At 34.4% G+C, this 17,116-nt stretch overlaps 1 protein-coding gene across 2 annotated transcripts in view; it reads left to right on the top strand.

Moving 5' to 3' along the window:
- The window catches only part of TRPC1 (transient receptor potential cation channel subfamily C member 1), an 83,307-nt gene that overhangs the window by 7,665 nt on the left and 58,526 nt on the right, over positions 1 to 17,116 (top strand). Inside the window, exons 2-4 of one of the 2 annotated variants that reach the window (XM_025377896.1) lie at positions 4,148 to 4,302; positions 11,244 to 11,345; positions 15,957 to 16,159. In XM_025377896.1, coding sequence (XP_025233681.1) covers positions 4,148 to 4,302; positions 11,244 to 11,345; positions 15,957 to 16,159 — 460 coding nt within the window. The remainder of the gene's footprint in view (positions 1 to 4,147; positions 4,303 to 11,243; positions 11,346 to 15,956; positions 16,160 to 17,116) is intronic. The other variant, XM_025377897.1, reaches the window with a different exon arrangement.

Genomic DNA, 17,116 nt, shown 5'->3' with positions numbered 1-17,116 from the left:
TCCCTGGAGGCTGGGAGATAGGGGCCCTGTCTTCAGGTGTTGGCTGGAACAAAAGTAAATTTTTATATCGGCTTTGAGTTTTCTCAGGCAGGCATTTTAAGAGGGGCTAGGGTCATCCTAGGGATCTGGCCTTCAGCTGTTAGAAACACTTAGTGTTTTGTTCAAGTTTATATGGGCCAAGGTGGAGGCCTTGTGAAGGGCTCAGAAAAGCCTAACTAAAGTTTGGTCAAGGAGAGAATCTTGGTCAGCAGCTGTGTTACTTAAGAGGCTATTGCAGAGTCCAGGAGGAAGATCATGGGGGTTTGGACTGCGGGTAGCAGTATACATGGAGACAAGTAGATGATTATGGGAGATAATTTGGAGAGGGAGCTAAGAAGACGTGCTGTTGAATTGGTATACTCCCTGTGGAATTGATTGAAAATCGTTTCTTTTTCCTTCACTGAAAAAGACTACCATCTAGCCAAAAAAGTAAACAGATTATGTTGCACTTCCTTCTATGTGTTCTATTTTAAAAGACAAAAGATGTAACTCTTGAAAGCAACTTCAGTATAAAATGAATGGCATTTATATATTTGTCTGTCATACACAGGCATTTTGAATTTGTAATTCTTGTTCTATAACTTCTTGCTGTTTATTTTAAGTTTTCTAACCTCTTTTTACATATATGCTCATCCTAAAAATTAAGACTGTTCTGGTCTTTTCTGGTCTTTTTTTTTTTTTGGATATAGTACTTGTTTTAAATGAATTGCAAATACAAACTTCTCTGAAATGCTTAGCAACGACTCTAGGTTTCCTATAGGTTCTGTGACTGTAACATTTTTCATTTGCATGACTGTGTTAGCTGTAGCAGGGTGGAACTTTTTATTTTTAGGGATGAAAAGTATTTATTTGGTTTTGATTTTTAGGGATTTTCTTTCTTTCTTGTATAGCTCCTTGACTACAATAGAAATACTCTTTAAAACTTTAGGACTGGGCACAGTGGCTCGTGTCTGTAATCTCAGTACCTTGGGAGGCCAAGGCGGGCGGATCACTTGAGGTCAGGAGTTCGAGACCAGGCTAGCCAACATGGTGAAACCCCATCTCTGCTAAAAATACAAAAATTAGCCGGGCGTGGTGGCAGGCGCCTGTAATCCCAGCTACTTAGGAGGCTGAGGCAGGAGAATCGCTTGAACCCAGGAGGCAGAGGTTGCAGTGAGCCGAATTTTGCCACTGTACTCCAGCCTGGGTGACAGAGCGAGACTCTGTCTTAAAAACAAAACAAAACAAAAAACCTTTAAAGCTGGAATATGTGATATTTGTAATGTGCTTTCCTTTTTAACAACAATCTAAACTTATAAACATGTAGCAATTATTTTTGTCTATTTGCTATACCTGAAATTTATTAAATGTCATAAGGATTTATTTATGTAGCTCTTCCTACTTTTCTGTCTCTAGCAATGTGGTTGATTAGATAATCTGAAAACCTTTCTTCTTCAAATCACTTAGAAATGATAGCTGAAATATAATGAACATCTAGTTAAATAAATAGCCGAGCTTTCAAGAAAGTAAGGGAAACAACCAAGATACAAAAGTGAAGAAAACCAGGAGTTTGTGAGCTGACACTATGGCTGCTCCATGGGTGGGGATAAGAGTTACTGTTTCGGACATTGCACAGATTTGAGTCTTAATGCCCATATGGGAACAGGTTACAAGGCCTGGAGACTGTACAAAGTGAGGAGTTGGATGCAACATCTAAGCATAAAACCAGGATCCTTAAAGGACTGTACCTTCAGCAAAGAGGTAGATGAGGAGAAAAACCAATCTACCAGCACATGGAGACTTCAAAGAAGCTTGTTTGTGTTATTGTGGGCTCTGAATAAGGGTAGAAATAAGACTCCTTTAAGAATACATAACCATGGTCCTGCCTCTTGTTGTCTTGGGGTTCAAATTAATACTCCTTTCAGATAATTAAACTATCATACAGAGACCATAAAATAATTATGTTTAAAATGATGAAAAAGTTAAAATAAGGAAATGAAAACATAAGAAAATAAAAGAGTTGGAAAGAAATCTGGTAAAACTTATACAAATAAAAAATACAGTCATTAAATTTTTAAGAAGTGAGTGAATGGATTAAAGGAGGAATGTGACTGGAAGCTGCAGAAGAAATAAGTGACTGGAAGAAATGTGTGAAAAAATTACCCAGAATGCAGGAAAGAGAGAGGAAAAAAAGGAAAAACAGGAAATCTTGAGAGACACAGATGTTGAAATGGGAAGGTCTAACTTAATGCCTAACAGAAGTTGACAGGAGAAAAAGTAATATGGAGATGAAGCAATATTTGAAGAGATAATGGCTGAAAATACTGAAGAATTAATGAAGGGTAGAAATCCTTAGATTTAGAAAGCCTAGGCCCAATGTGGTGACTCATGCCTATAATCCCAGCACTTTTGGAGGCCGAGGCGAGAGGATTGCTGTAGGCCAGGAATTTGAGACAAACCTGGGCAACATAGCGAGACCTCATCTCTATTAAAAAAAAATTTAAAAAGAATAAAAACAAATTTAGAAAGCCTAATGAGTCCTAAGCAGGATAAATAAAAAATTACTGCTCACCTAGACACATCATGGTAACAAAGAAAATATAGCAGAATTTTTATGTGTAGCATTCTACTACTAAGATGTTGAAATAGATTCACCTGAAATAGGGTTTTAAATGTCACTTTCCAGTAATAGCGATAAATTTTCACTGGTCTATCTTTGGTCACTATTGATTCAACTTGTGACTTAGAACATCACTTTGTGAAGTGTCTGTCTGATAAGGTTCTCCCAGGGAGCATTTGTGTCTAACTATTAACTACTAGTACTATGGGGAAAACATTTCTTTTTGTGACTAGTTTTCTTCTTGAGGGACCTTAGGAAATACGTTGTCAAGAAAACTATCACCCACCTTCCTTCAAAAGAAGTTGTATGTGTGAGGCAGGGAGTTTAAGGCCATAGATTAAAAATAGTAGCAAATTTATTTGAAAATTTAACAAATAAAATCTGTTACCTGTCTTTCTTACTCACTTATTTAGCCCAGTTTCAGTATTTTCTTTTTCTGTATAATGAAATCATTTCTTTTTCTATTTTCTATGCTGATTGTTCTTTCCCTGTTTATTTATAGACTTCTAAGGAGCAACTATATTTGCACATCACTTAAAATGGCTTATTTGTCTAATGTTTAACAAGTCAAACAAAACAAGCAAAATCCCCCTTGCTTTTTTTTCTCTATTTAATTAGCATTTCTCTTTTGATTTATTCCCCATATTCCTGTACCATCTGGTCAGCAGACAAATACGGTGGGGCCTTGCTGAAAATAATTACTGCTGTAATTGTTGTCATTTCCTCTCATGGGACAACTGTTTTGTTGTGGGCTACAGTCACAAAGAAGGCAATTTGCCTGCTCCTAACAGGTCAGGCACTAATCCTAGTCCTGCCTTAAGAATTTTGTGAACTGAATGTTCCCTGGTCATTTAATCTAATCAGCTTAATTAATGAGATGGGGTGTGTGTGTGTGTGTGTGTGTGTGTGTGTGTGGTGTGTGTGCTGGGAGAGTGGGGAGTAGGGAAGAGGATTTTCAGACATCCTTCCCTTTACTATACATATCCTTGAATATATATGTATGTATATTGCTTTTCCAAAGTATGTTTATTCCTGTAAAACCTCTTTATAATATCCTCCACTTATTATTACTAGATCTCATTTTTAACTCTGTTGTGTAAGTAAATGTCTGTGTATATTTGAGATATAAAATTTAATTCTTTAAGCTTTTTCCGTCTAATTTTTCTAGCTTCCAGTCTGTGCCTTTGGACATCCTTTATTAAATTGCTTTAAATATCTTCCAAAAGTTTCTCCTTTTATGATCATTCAGTTATTAATTTTAAACTAATGATTTTTATTTCATTCTGTACATTTAAAATTTTTCTACTTTTTATGTCTGCTGCTGATATACGTATTATTTTATTAAGGTATAAATTTTCATCAAGGAAATGTTCACATTTTCTGTGTACATTTTCATATACAAAAATGAGTTTAGGCTTTTAATCTTTTAATTCAACAAGCTAAGTTTTTCTTTACAGTCATCCTTGATATGTCATGGATATTAAATTATGTTTGTATATTGTTATTTAGGTGACTATTATATGGTTAAAAAGATTTTGGAGGAAAACAGTTCAGGTGACTTGAACATAAATTGCGTAGATGTGCTGGGGAGAAATGCTGTTACCATAACTATTGAAAACGAAAACTTGGATATACTGCAGCTTCTTTTGGACTACGGTTGTCAGGTACAAGGCTAGATAATTTAATCCAGTTAACTTCTAAGTGCTGTTAGATATGCCATGCTTTCTTCCCTTCTTGTTTTCTTTCTTCTTTTTCCTCCTTTTCTTCCTTTCTTTTTCTTTATGTCTCTTTCTTTCTTTCATCTTTTATTTGGTTTTGAACCACTAAAAGTTTTAAAGACAAACCAAAAAAACTTTTTGAAAAGTATAATATTTTGAATTGATTTATCTTTTTCCTCCCAAGTGTCATTTTCCCCACATCTGTCTGATAGAGGTAAATTATCATGACTTATTAAAGATGACTTGGTTGTCATTACCTATGTTAACAATATTTATATTATATATCTAAAATAGTACAAACACTCTGCAAGTGTCAGAGGAATAGTTTTTTTTCTGACCCCTATTAGTTACAGACACATCAACAAAATGTTCCTGACTCAAAACAGTTTTCAGTTTGACTTCAGTTTTCTCCTAAGTTTTATTAAATTTTATTTTTTTGTTTGAAACTTAATGTTTGTTTTTATCTAAAGATGAATGACTTTTATTCATCTATAAAATATAGACCTTCCTACTTATCTTCATATCAGTTTTGGGTAGAAAAAAGGCATGTGTGTAAGTCTTGAAAATTCAGTCTAGAGATTCTGAAGGAAATTTGATAATATTATTTTCCTTTCCTTTTTGATTTACTTATGATGGGACTTGGCATATTAATTCTACCTCTTTTTTTTTTTTTTTAATGAGGCACTTTTTTTTCAGTGTCATCTGGAGACATTTGCAGCAGATTTTCTGATTATAAGTAGGGTAATTCTGTGTACATTGCTATTATATATATATATAAAATATATATATGTATAAAGCAACATGTGGTACTGTCTCCATGTATATGTTTGGAGTAAAAAAAAGAATTGCTTACCCAGCAACTTCAGCTATCCAGACCACAATTGAGAAGCAGAAAGTAAGTAAAAAATAACCTCTGAGCAGCCAGTGGTTTGCTGCCATGAAGTTTACAAATTAAATTTATGAACTTTAGTTATAGGAGTCCTCCATCAGAGTCTATTTTTTCTCATTTTAGGTTCCATTTTAACATGATTAATTTCTAATCCATAGAGAATCTGAGGGACAATGGAAGGGGCATGAGAGCTGCAGTGGAACAAAATGAAGCGTGGTACCTCTGACACTATTTAACAGAGGTCAACAGCATTACATATCTGATATTCTCTGAGGGAGCTGTAGGTTAGGATGATAATTAAGGCTTATAACAATGGCCCAGAGTCAATAAGGAAGAGTTAAATTATATTCAGTACCTATTGTTTTAGAAGAAAGACTATATATATGTGTGTTTGTGTGTCTACAAGATACGAAAGCAGAAGACTTCCATCAAGATAGTTTAAATTTTAAAATTAAACACTTAAAGGCATAAGCTTCAGTTACCTAGAAAATAAGGATAGAAAAAAATTCACACACTGATTCTGGATAAAAGAATTACTATGGTATTATAATTTTGTCTTTTTACACATGGTTATATACATGTAATAGTTTTGCATTATACCTGGTGCTTTCATACACTTGATCACATTCGGACATCACAGTCAACCTATATAGATGTTACATTCTATAGATTAGAAAACTGAGGCTCATAGACTTTAATGAATTTCCCAAAGTTCTAAAATTAGTAAGGACAAGACTACGATTTGAATTTAATCTTCTAATTGCAAATCCCACGCTCTTTCTAGTTCACTGTGTTCTGTCCAGGTTACCTGTGTCTTATCAATCCACAAATGCCCAAGGCCTTTGGTTGGGTGTGATTGTGGAAATGAATAAGTAAAACATGGGTTCTGCATGATAGGATCTTTAACACAAATTGGACAGTTAAAGTATGTATGAATTACAAGTCAAGTAATACAAAGGTGTATTTGGTAAGTGTTGAATGCTAATAGTACTTGACCATTTTATATTGCTTTGCATTTACAAGAGCTTTCACGTATCTTGTGTTATATTGGTGGTTCTCAACCAAATGATTTTGTCACCATAAGGGGACGTTTGGCAATGTCTGAAGATACTTTGGTTTCACAATTGGAGGGCAGGTTACTACTGTTATCTAGTAGGTAGAGGCTAGGAATATTGCTGAACATCCTACAATAACCAAGACAGTCTCCATAACAAAAAATTATTTGGCCCAAAATTTCAGTAGTGCTGCTATTAAGAAACCCTATTTTATGTTTAAACTTTTATGGTTTAATATACATTATTTAGAAATATAGAATAGGTTGGGGCTATCAAGAAAGATTTCATTGGAAAAGTATCAGTTGACTCAGCCTTGAAATATTAATAATTGCTAACATTTATATAATACTACTCTCTGCCAAGAACCTTAAATATGTTCACTTACTTAATCCTCACAACATAGGTATGAGTTAGATATTATTTTATTATTATTATTTTTTGAGATGGAGTTTCGCTCTCGTTGCCCAGGCTGGAGTGCAATGGCGTGATCTCAGCTCACTGCAACCTCTGCCTCCTGGATTCAAGCAATTCTCCTGCCTCAGCCTCCCGAGTAGCTGGGATTATAGACATGCACCACCACGCCCGGCTAATTTTGTATTTTTAGTGGAGACGGGGTTTCTTCATGTTGGTCAGGCTGGTCTGGAACTCCTGACCTCAGGTGATCCACCTGCCTCGGCTTCCCAAAGTGCTGAGATTACAGGTGTGAGCCACCGCGCCTGACCTAGATATTATTATTATCCCTATTTTATAGAGGAAGAAACTGAGGTAAAAAAGATTAAGTAACTTGCCTAAAGTCACACTGTAAATGGCTACCTGGAATTTGAACTTAGGCTCTGGCTCCAGAATCCATGCTCTTACCTATTATGCTAATCTACTCTCGAACATGTAAAGACAGGTGGGGAACAGGGGATGTGGAGAAGGATATAAACAAAGGCATGTGCAATGTATATTTTTGAGACAGTGAATTGATTTAGCGTTTTTGAACAAAACAGTTGGGTTGGGGAGTAGTGGGAATTAGGAAAAATAATTAAAACAAAATGGATACAAAGAGCCTTGGATACCAGAATAAGAAATTTGGGTTTTATATAATAGATAGGGGATATCATTACGTGATTTTCGAGAAAGATGTCATGTGTCCAGTGGTATTTTAGAAAGATTAATCTAGTGGCTGAATTTAGTATAGATTGGGAAATGGAAAGTGGGAAAGGCTATAGCCTATGTGAACAGTTTTTGTAGTAATCTAGATATGAAGAGGTTAAGGCTTGAACCAGAAAAGTGCTGTAAGAAAAACAGTGGCTGTAAGAAGAGGGGGAAAAAGGCAGATATGGGTCCATGGCCTATATGGTTCTGTGGCCTGTTAGGAACTGGGCTGCACAGCAGGAGGTAAGCAGTAGGTGAGCGATCATTACCGCCTGAGCTCTGCCTCCTGTCAAGTCAGCGATGGTATTAGATCCTCATAGGAGTACGAACCCTATTGTGAACTGCACATGCAAGGGATCTAGGTTGCATGCTCCTTATGAGAATCTAATCAATGCCTGATCTGAGGTGGAACAGTTTCATCTGAAACCATCTCCCTACCTGCTCTATGAAGCCAGTCCCTGGTGCCAAAAAGGTTGGAGACTGCTGTGAGGAATTGACAAATCTTAGTGAATATTTTGATTTGGAGGGGGAAATTGAGAAGGAGTCCAGGATGATTTGGAAAACTTAAACATGGGTGACTAGGAGAAGGAAGAAAGGAAAACATTAAGTTCAGAAGCTAAGTAAAGCTCGGGGCAAGGAATGTGAATTCCGGTTTTATCCTTGTTGATTTGGTGGATATCAGGCAGTCCTCATCAGACAAACACAGATGAACATTTTATTTCTAGGGATTTCTAGAGAGAGATCAGGCTAAAGAGATACAGTAAACAGTCATGGCCATGGGAATGCCCATCATCATTGTGAGAGTAGATGAAATCATGGAGAAGAGCAAAGGGCTGGTGCAGATTCATTCTTAAGGAAATATCTACATTTAATAAAGAGCATTACATGGAAAGTGTTTCATTAAAGACCAAATGAATTGTTGAAGATATCAGAGGCAGTTAGGATAGTAGAGCATTGTGAAAGCCGAAAGAATAGTTTTTAACATTTTCTTAGAGATTAAGAAAAATTAGAAGGTAGAAAAAGTAATTGGATTTTGAAACTATGGAATCAGTAGAATTGGAGAAATGATACACTTTGATTTGCAAAGTTTGACACAGTGAAAGGAAGAAGAAAACTTGAGTGGTAAGAGAAAGATGGAGTTAAGTCAAGTTAGCAAAGAGCTAGTAAGCAAGTTAGCAAAGAATGAGGAAGGATTTAAAGTTCTGGGAGGTGGGAGATGAGACTGGTATTTCTGTAAATGAAGGACCAGGGTTCTAAAGATTGGAGAGCATCAAATAGAAGACTAAGGTGGAAAATGTAGCTTTGGAAAGAAAATAAGTAACTTTTTTACTCTGAGCTTAAAGGAAAGAGTATGGGAATTGTTGAAAAGACAAATTCTAAGGTAGGAAGGAAGATAATGATCTCATAAATATGTAATAAGTATATGTATTAAAAAGTTTTTAATAAAGAATTGTCAAATATCTGAGAAATTGGAAAGCAAAACTAGTGAGGATTTTTTGTATAACTGTATTTTTAAAATAATTTAAAACATTTGTTTCCCTCATAACTGCCATTGATTTATCAAATAACATACCATTTGTGCAGAATAAGTCAGTGGTAACTCCTTTTTACAAGACATTTTAATGTAAATGAATATTTTTATAGCTGAAGCTTATCCTTTTAAGCATTGAAAGATTTAATGTAAATCTTTATTCTTTACTAACTAATGTATCTGAATATAATTTAACTTTACCATCCTTAGTTGGAATAATAGAGAATGTAATTATTTTACTTTGCTTCATATGGTCTGAAACTATTAACATGTCTGTCCTTACATTAAGTGGCTTTAGACTGCTGTGCATGGATAGTGATTTTGCTGTACTGGTATTTAATCTTTTCAGTAGTCAACTTTTAGTAATTCTTTCTTCCTTTCCCTCTACGCTGTTGGTTTTAATCTAGCTATTCTTTTATTCAGTAATGATCCAAAGGATACTTGGGAAAGCCAGATATTCATCATTTATAGACAATTTTAAATCAGAATGATTGGGTCTGTTTCTTTTGGGAAATAATACCCATGGAGTTTGTTTGTGACAGCTCAATATGTTGCTGTTTTTAAATCCATGGCTATTTTTCAGATTGTTGAAGTTGCCTGGTGTTTGACTTTGCAAGCGATGGCATTACTATAGTTAGCTTTATTGGTTAAAATTAAAAATCATATGCCAGGCGCAGTGGCTCACACCTGTAATCCCAGCACTTTGGGAGGCTGAGGTGGGTGGATCTCTTGAGGTTGGGAGTTAGAGACCAGCCCAGCCAACATGGTGAAACCCTGTCTCTACTAAAAATACAAAAATTAGCCGGGTGTGGTGGCATGCACCCGTAGTCCCAGGTACTCAGGAGGCTGAGGCAGGAGAATCCCTTGAACCTGGGAGGCGGAGGTTGCAGTGAGCCAAGATTGCGCCACTGCACTCCAGCCTGGGCGACAGCAAGACTCCGTATCAAAAAAAAAAAAAAAAAAAAAAATTAAAAATCATAAATGAAATATTTAGTAGTAATGGATATAGCATTCTTTTTGTTCATTTCCTTCAACTGACTAAATATGCTAAAATCTGAAGAGAAATGTTTGCAAAGCCGAATAATAATGCTAGGACTTTAAAGCATAGGCCACAGCTCAATGAACCCTGAAAGTTTTAAGGGATAGTACAATGGGTTAAATTTCCCATCTGGGTGGGGAGTTTTTCTGTGGGAAAGCATAGGTGATTCCTATGAGGACTCCAACCCTTTTTTTTTTTAGATACATAGTCCTATTTTTAGATATTCAAGTAAAGTCTGCTACTTTTAGTCCTATTTTTTACATCCAGATAAAGTGGATATAAACTTTACTCTTTTCAGCTGCAAAGAATAGTAAAGATCTGATATAGTTTTGTTCCCAAGAGCAAGAACATTGATTTAAATAGTTATTAAATATTATAGCAGTTAAAATGTACAGATTGAAAATAATCAGGGCATTTTCTTATATTGAATCATTATCCCTATGTTTTCCTTCTTCCTTTATAGTTTTCCCTAAAAATCAAAAAACCTGATGTTATAGTTACCAATAGGACTATAGGCTTTGTTACAGAGTTTAAAAGTCCCCATTTCCTCAGAGTCTCCTTACTTTTTCCTCTTGTTAAAGTCGGATCTTCACAGTGAGTTATAGATTGGGAGTAGAATGATAAAGTCACTTCTCCCTCCTGTCTCTATGAGCTTTGGTCGCCTATTTGTGGATTATACTTGATAAAATTGCTCATAAATGTCAAATTTGTAGCATTTTAGTCAGCCATGTGTTTTAAAAATGGGAACAGAAGGCTCTTCCCTTTAGATATTCTCCCCATATTCCTGTTTGCATTGATGATGATCGTTTTCATTAGACTCAAAACAATCCTTTACGTGTAGTAATAGTTCTTGACAGTTTCTTTTATAGATTTGGATTGTTAAGATTCTTTTGGTCCACAGCTCAAGAGTAAAGATCTTGAAAAAAATTTTTCAACTTTAAATGCTGCATGAATCAGCACTGTTACGCTAATAATCCCTTTAGTGAAACATTCATTATTTTACCAACTCATGCATTGAAACCAGGACAGAAACGTGTGTATTGTGGTACACAGAAGTACTCCTAAGGCAAGCAAATGTACTACTATTTGTACAGTCAACATTTTTGAAAAGTTAGTATTACTGTATATAATACAGTTTAAAATTTTTAAAAAGTTTTATTTATGGATTAGTGAAAAGAAGTAGTTTACCTTTTTATCTTCCATTTTCATTTTTAACTTTTTTTTTTTTTAAAGTCTGCAGATGCACTTTTGGTGGCAATCGACTCTGAAGTAGTGGGAGCTGTTGATATACTACTTAATCATCGACCAAAACGATCATCAAGACCAACTATAGTAGTTAGTACTTTTAAATATTTATTAATTTGGATTTTTAAACCAGAATAGATCTCCTGCCCCATTGCCATTTTTTCCTTCCCTCAAATTGATTTTCTTTTTTTCAAAAAATAGATCTTTTTTCTCACTCTGTAAAATATTACTTTAAAGTAAGTAGACACTTGCAGGAATAATTAGTATTTCTTTCAGGAAAGCTTTTTTAATTTAGTTGATATTTCCATAATTTTGTCACTGTGGACCAGTATTTATTGTTTGAAATATTCTGCAGGTAATGTTGAAAATATAGATTAGTTTGCAGATAGATAAGAATTAAATGTAAACAATGAAACCAACAAACTGGAAGAAAATGTAGGTGAATATTTAACTGATTGGGAATGGAAAGACTTTATGTGCATAAAAGCAATGGACAGAAATCACAGTGGCACAGTTTTTGCTATTAAAAAAGTTAAGTTTTTGGAATCCAAACGTCAGACAAAATTTAGAAAGCAGATGAATAACTGGCAAAAGATATTTGCAGGATATATCATAAATTAATCTTAATATTGGACAAATTGGTGAAAAACATATTAGAAAAGGACGTAAAAATCACAGAAAATACAAAATGTTAAATCTTAATGATAATTAAATACAGTAAGATACTAATTTTAAACTTACCAAGTTTACTTATTAAAGTTGAAAATTAAGAAAAAATCATTGATAGCAAGGGAGTATTACAGTCTCTCATGCAACTAGTGAGGCAGGTATTTTGGAAAATGTTTTGGCAGGATCTGTCATAAGAAAGATGTTCATATGCTTTAACTTAGTGCTTTCTCCTCTGGGAACCTATCAAGGAAATGGGCAGAAATGTGGACAAAAATGTTGGTTGTGATCTTATTTGTAGTAATTTTTAAAAGCCCATGTAACATAATCTAAACATTCCGAAATAGAAGATAGGAAATATAAATGATTACATATATGTACGATGGAATATTATGCCGTCATTAAAACAGTATTTTTAAAAGAATAGTTAGGAACATGGAAAAATATAACATAGTAAGTGGAATAAGAAAAATTAAATAGATTGTACATATAATTTGATCCAAAGTTAAAAATATGCATAGAAAAGGGACTGTGTGGAAATGCAACAAAATGTTACCTAACAATCATCATCTCTCATTGAATAATCAAATTACAGATTTTTTTGTACTCTTTTTATTTTTCTTTATTGCTTTTGTAGTTAGGAGGATAGTCACTACTACATAAATGCTAATTTTATTGTTTTTTATCAAATTTTAAACATGATAACATTCATTATTGGTGACGATATAGTGAAACAAGCAGTTTAAATAACTGCTGGGTGTATAGGCTGGCTATAAGCAGAATAAAAATACTGTTTTAAGAAAGAATTATAAATTGGTTGTTGACTCTCTGCCATGTTTGAGAACTGTGAGAGGCTCTGCTAAATTGCATGCTTTATTTTATATATTAACTGAAAAATCTTACTCTCATTCAGACTGTTACAAAAGTGTGACTTTCTCCGGAGGATAGTACCATCTAGTTTAAGCGATGGTAAGAAACCAACAGGAATAAGGAACAAAGGGCTAAGAATATAGTCCCTATCCAAAGGATCAGAAATATCTAAAATACCATTCAATTTTCTGCCATTTATCTTGCAGTTACTATTATATTTTGGTACACCTATCCCATCTTCTAGCCTTTTAGTCCATTTCCTTTCCTGCGGGGGAAGGGTAGGGTGTAGTGTGCTTGAGTACTGGAACCATTAACTGGTTTTATTAATCACCATTATCACTACTGATTAAATCTTAGTGTTGGCAGCCCTCACCTACTTAGTAAAAGAAACTTTGGGAGGCTCAGACGGATGGAACATCTGAGGTCGGGAGTTTGAGACCAGCCTGACCAATATGGAGAAACCCCGTCTCTCCTAAAAATAGAAAAATTAGCCAGACGTGGTGCTGTGCACCTGTCATCCCAGTTACTTGGGAGGCTGAGGCAGGAGAATTGCTTGAGCCTGGGAGGTGGAGGTTGCAGTGAGCTGAGATCAAGCCACTGCACTCCAGCCTGGGTGACAGAGCAAAACTCTGTCTCAAAAAAAAAAACAAAAAACAAAAAAATACTTTCTACTCTGTCTCTACTCTATTCAGCTTTTATTTAAATACACTCAATGACAGCAAGATCATATCTTCTTTTTTTTTTTTTTTTTGAGATGTAGTTTCACTCTTGTTTTGTTGCCCAGGCTGCAGTGCAATGGCGTGAGCTCAGAGCACTGCAACCTCCACCTCCCAGGTTCAAGTGATTCTCCTGCTTCAGCCTCCCCAGTAGCTAGGATTACAGGTGCGTGCCACCATGCCCAGCTAATTTTGTATTTTTAGTAGAGACGGGGTTTCACCATGTTGGCCAGGCTGGTCTGGAACTCCTGACCTCAGGTGATATACCATTCTCGGCCTCCCAAAGTGCTGGGATTACAGGCCCAGCCAAGGTCATATCTTGATAGCCCTTTTACTTCTAGAGAGGCAATATTCAATATTTTTATATATTTTAAATAACTGCTGGGAATATAAACTGGCTATAAGCAGAACAAAAATATTGTTTCCTTTAGCATTTCAATAATGGTAATATTCTTTTAGCATTTCAATGAATTCATTCTCTATTCTTGGCTTGCCAGATTGTCTTTTTGGCAATTTCCTTTCAAATTTAGGTTTTTTATTTAATAGTATACAGATTGTATTATGAACAATGGAATTATGAACTTTAATCTTATGCATATCTAGTGGTGTTTTTCATACAGTTAAGTATGTTTCATAGGAAACATGAGGACCACTTTTCTCTTAAGGGATTAAATACATATTTTTTTCTTCTTTATAACTTGTAATGCAATAATAAGATGGAAAAGGACTAGTTTTAGGTTTCTCTGTAATTTTAAAATAAAGTCATTAATTTGAAGTCTTCAATAAATAAATAAGAAGCATATAAACAAATTAGTCATAAAAGAGGAAGAAAATCAGATAAGTATATCAGAAAATATTAAAACTTACCAGTGATCAAAGGAAATTAAATTACAATTTCATGATAGTATTTTTCACTATAAATTGGGAGTGATCATGCCTAAGGCTGGCAAGTGAAACTTTAGTTTGAAATGGGTACCTTCGTATATTATTGGTAATATAAACTATTAAAAGGATTTTAACAATATGTTTCAAGAGCTTCAAAACTGTTCATGGCCTTTAGACCCATAATTCCACTTCTGGGCTTTTATGTTGATGAGATAATCCTAAATTTGGAAAATGCTCTTTTCATAAAGATGTTTATGGTAAATTAGCAAAATAAAATACTTGAACACAGAATCTATGAACTTCCTCAAATTGCATACAAAATTCTGTGCATGAATTATTTTTTTCTGAAGATTCTGGGTTATGTAAAGATCCTGCTTTATGAATTATTAAAAGGGTCCCTGATCTTGGAGACATTGAGGACCACTGTTTAATCATTGGTCCTTAGAATACCTACTGTTTATGCCAAAGATGTCCTTAAAAGTTGGGGGGCGGGGGGTATAGTAGAAAAAGGATTAGAATGAAATACTATGCTGGCACATGTTCTTTGGGTAGTAGGAATGTGGGTATTTAAAATTGTTTTTCTGATTTTCTGTATTTTCAGATATTTTATAATAAGTATATATACTGCTTTTACAATATTACAAAAAAGAAGTATTAGAAAGAAAATATGATAGTTATAAAATAGTCAACCTTTTTATTTAAGCCTGGTTCTTGAATTACTAATGTTACTTTCCTCATTTCATGCTCTTACCACACCCATGGGCTCCTGTAGTGGAAGGAGCTCCAGCTCCAGAGTAATACAAACCTGGATTCTGATCAGCACCCAGCCACTCTGTTTGTGGCTCAGGCACATTAACTTCTCTGAGCCTCAGTTTCTTCATGGGGATTATAATGCTAGGTTTTGCAGGCTACTGTGGCAATTAAATGAGATGATAAATGTAAAGTGCCTAACAGTTCCAGAACTCATTAAATATTAGCATTATTGTTAATTTCTTGGCATTTATAGTAGGAAGTAGTATATGTAATGATTGAAAATGTGTAGAAAATTATACAAAATGAAGAGTGCTTCCTATTACCCTTTTCAAGTAGCTGCATTGCTGTCAATGTGATAAGGTTTGCCATAGAGGTGAAATTCTTATAGTTTTTCGACCATGTTAATATTCTCCCTATTTTTTAAGCATTTTTGTTTTTCTAATATATTTTTCTAACATTCTTGTTCTTTATTTTTGTCAGACATGGTTCTATAATCTTGTGAAAATTAAACACTTTTCCTTAAGATATTTCTGTAGATATTCTCACTTCTTTGTTGGAAAAAAACAGATCTCTAGTTATATGAATGTTACCTATTGAAGATTTTGTCTGTTACAATTACATTGCATTTATTAATTAGAGTTAAGTTTTGAGGTTTCAAAGAAAAATTTAATCCAAGCAAGATGTTTAACGTATTCCTTAAATAATTCTTAAGTTCTTTGTGCCTTCCTGTTTTTTCATTTCATTCTTCAGATAAATATATTTTTTGAAGTCACAAATGATAACTTTGGACATTTATATAAATATTTTTCAGAAACTAATGGAACGAATTCAGAATCCTGAGTATTCAACGACTATGGATGTTGCGCCTGTCATTTTAGCTGCTCATCGTAACAACTATGAAATTCTTACAATGCTCTTAAAACAGGATGTATCTCTACCCAAGCCCCATGCAGTTGGCTGTGAATGCACATTGTGTTCTGCAAAAAACAAAAAGGACAGCCTCCGACATTCCAGGTTAGAACATTAAACTTTTGATAAATAGATGTGTGATATAGTATATATCAACAATGTTGGTTTTTAAAATTGGTATTCTTTCTGTGCAGCTTTTAAGAAATGTTATGCTGGGATGACTTATAGAAGCCAAACTTGTAGCTCCTTTGCTTTATATAATGCATTCTGCAAATGTTCACCAAATGCTGAATAATTGCAAAAATCCTTCAAATTATGAATGAAGTTATCTCATATCTGCTGGCAGGGGCACTATTTGCTTTTTAGAGGCAGAGTTTATTAATCCAAGAGATGTTCCAAGTCATGGAAGAAGTAGAGATACCACCTCCTATCTCATTTGTAAAAAAATCAAAACTATTTTCTGTCTAACTAAATATTGACTTTTTATGCCTCTATCTTCACCTCTCACACAATGTTCAAGTCTTTTTCTCTTTCTTATTGATCATCTCTTCCTGTTTCCCCAGTTAAAAATGTTAAGAACAACTCAGAATTGATTGACCAAGAAAATACCCTGTTATAGGTTGAGCAAGATCTCACATGGGCATTCTGTATAAGATACATGGTGCTGGGCTAGATTTGAGAATCCGATTTTCAGCAGAAACATTTATACATACAGTCATGTGCTACATAATGACATTTTGGTTCAAAAACAGTTCACATATATGACATTGGTCCTGTAAGATTAAAATGGAGCTGAAAAATTCTTATTACCTACTGATGTCATTGCTGTGGTCACATCATAGTGCAACGCATTACTCACATGTTTGTCGTGATTCTGGTGTAAACAAACCCTACTGCACTGCCAGTCATTTAAAAAAAGTAGAGCACATACAATTTTGTACAGTATATCATACTTGATAATGATAATAAATGACTATGTTACTGGTTTATATATTTACTATAATATATTTTTATCATTATGTTAGTGTGTATTCCTTCTACTTATAAAAAATAGTTAACTAA

This window comes from Theropithecus gelada, chromosome 2 (genome assembly GCF_003255815.1).
Source record: "Theropithecus gelada isolate Dixy chromosome 2, Tgel_1.0, whole genome shotgun sequence".
Classification (NCBI taxonomy): Eukaryota; Metazoa; Chordata; class Mammalia; order Primates; family Cercopithecidae; genus Theropithecus; species Theropithecus gelada.
Note: the sequence above shows the minus strand (reverse complement) of the source record. Positions and strands in the feature narration are given on the sequence as shown.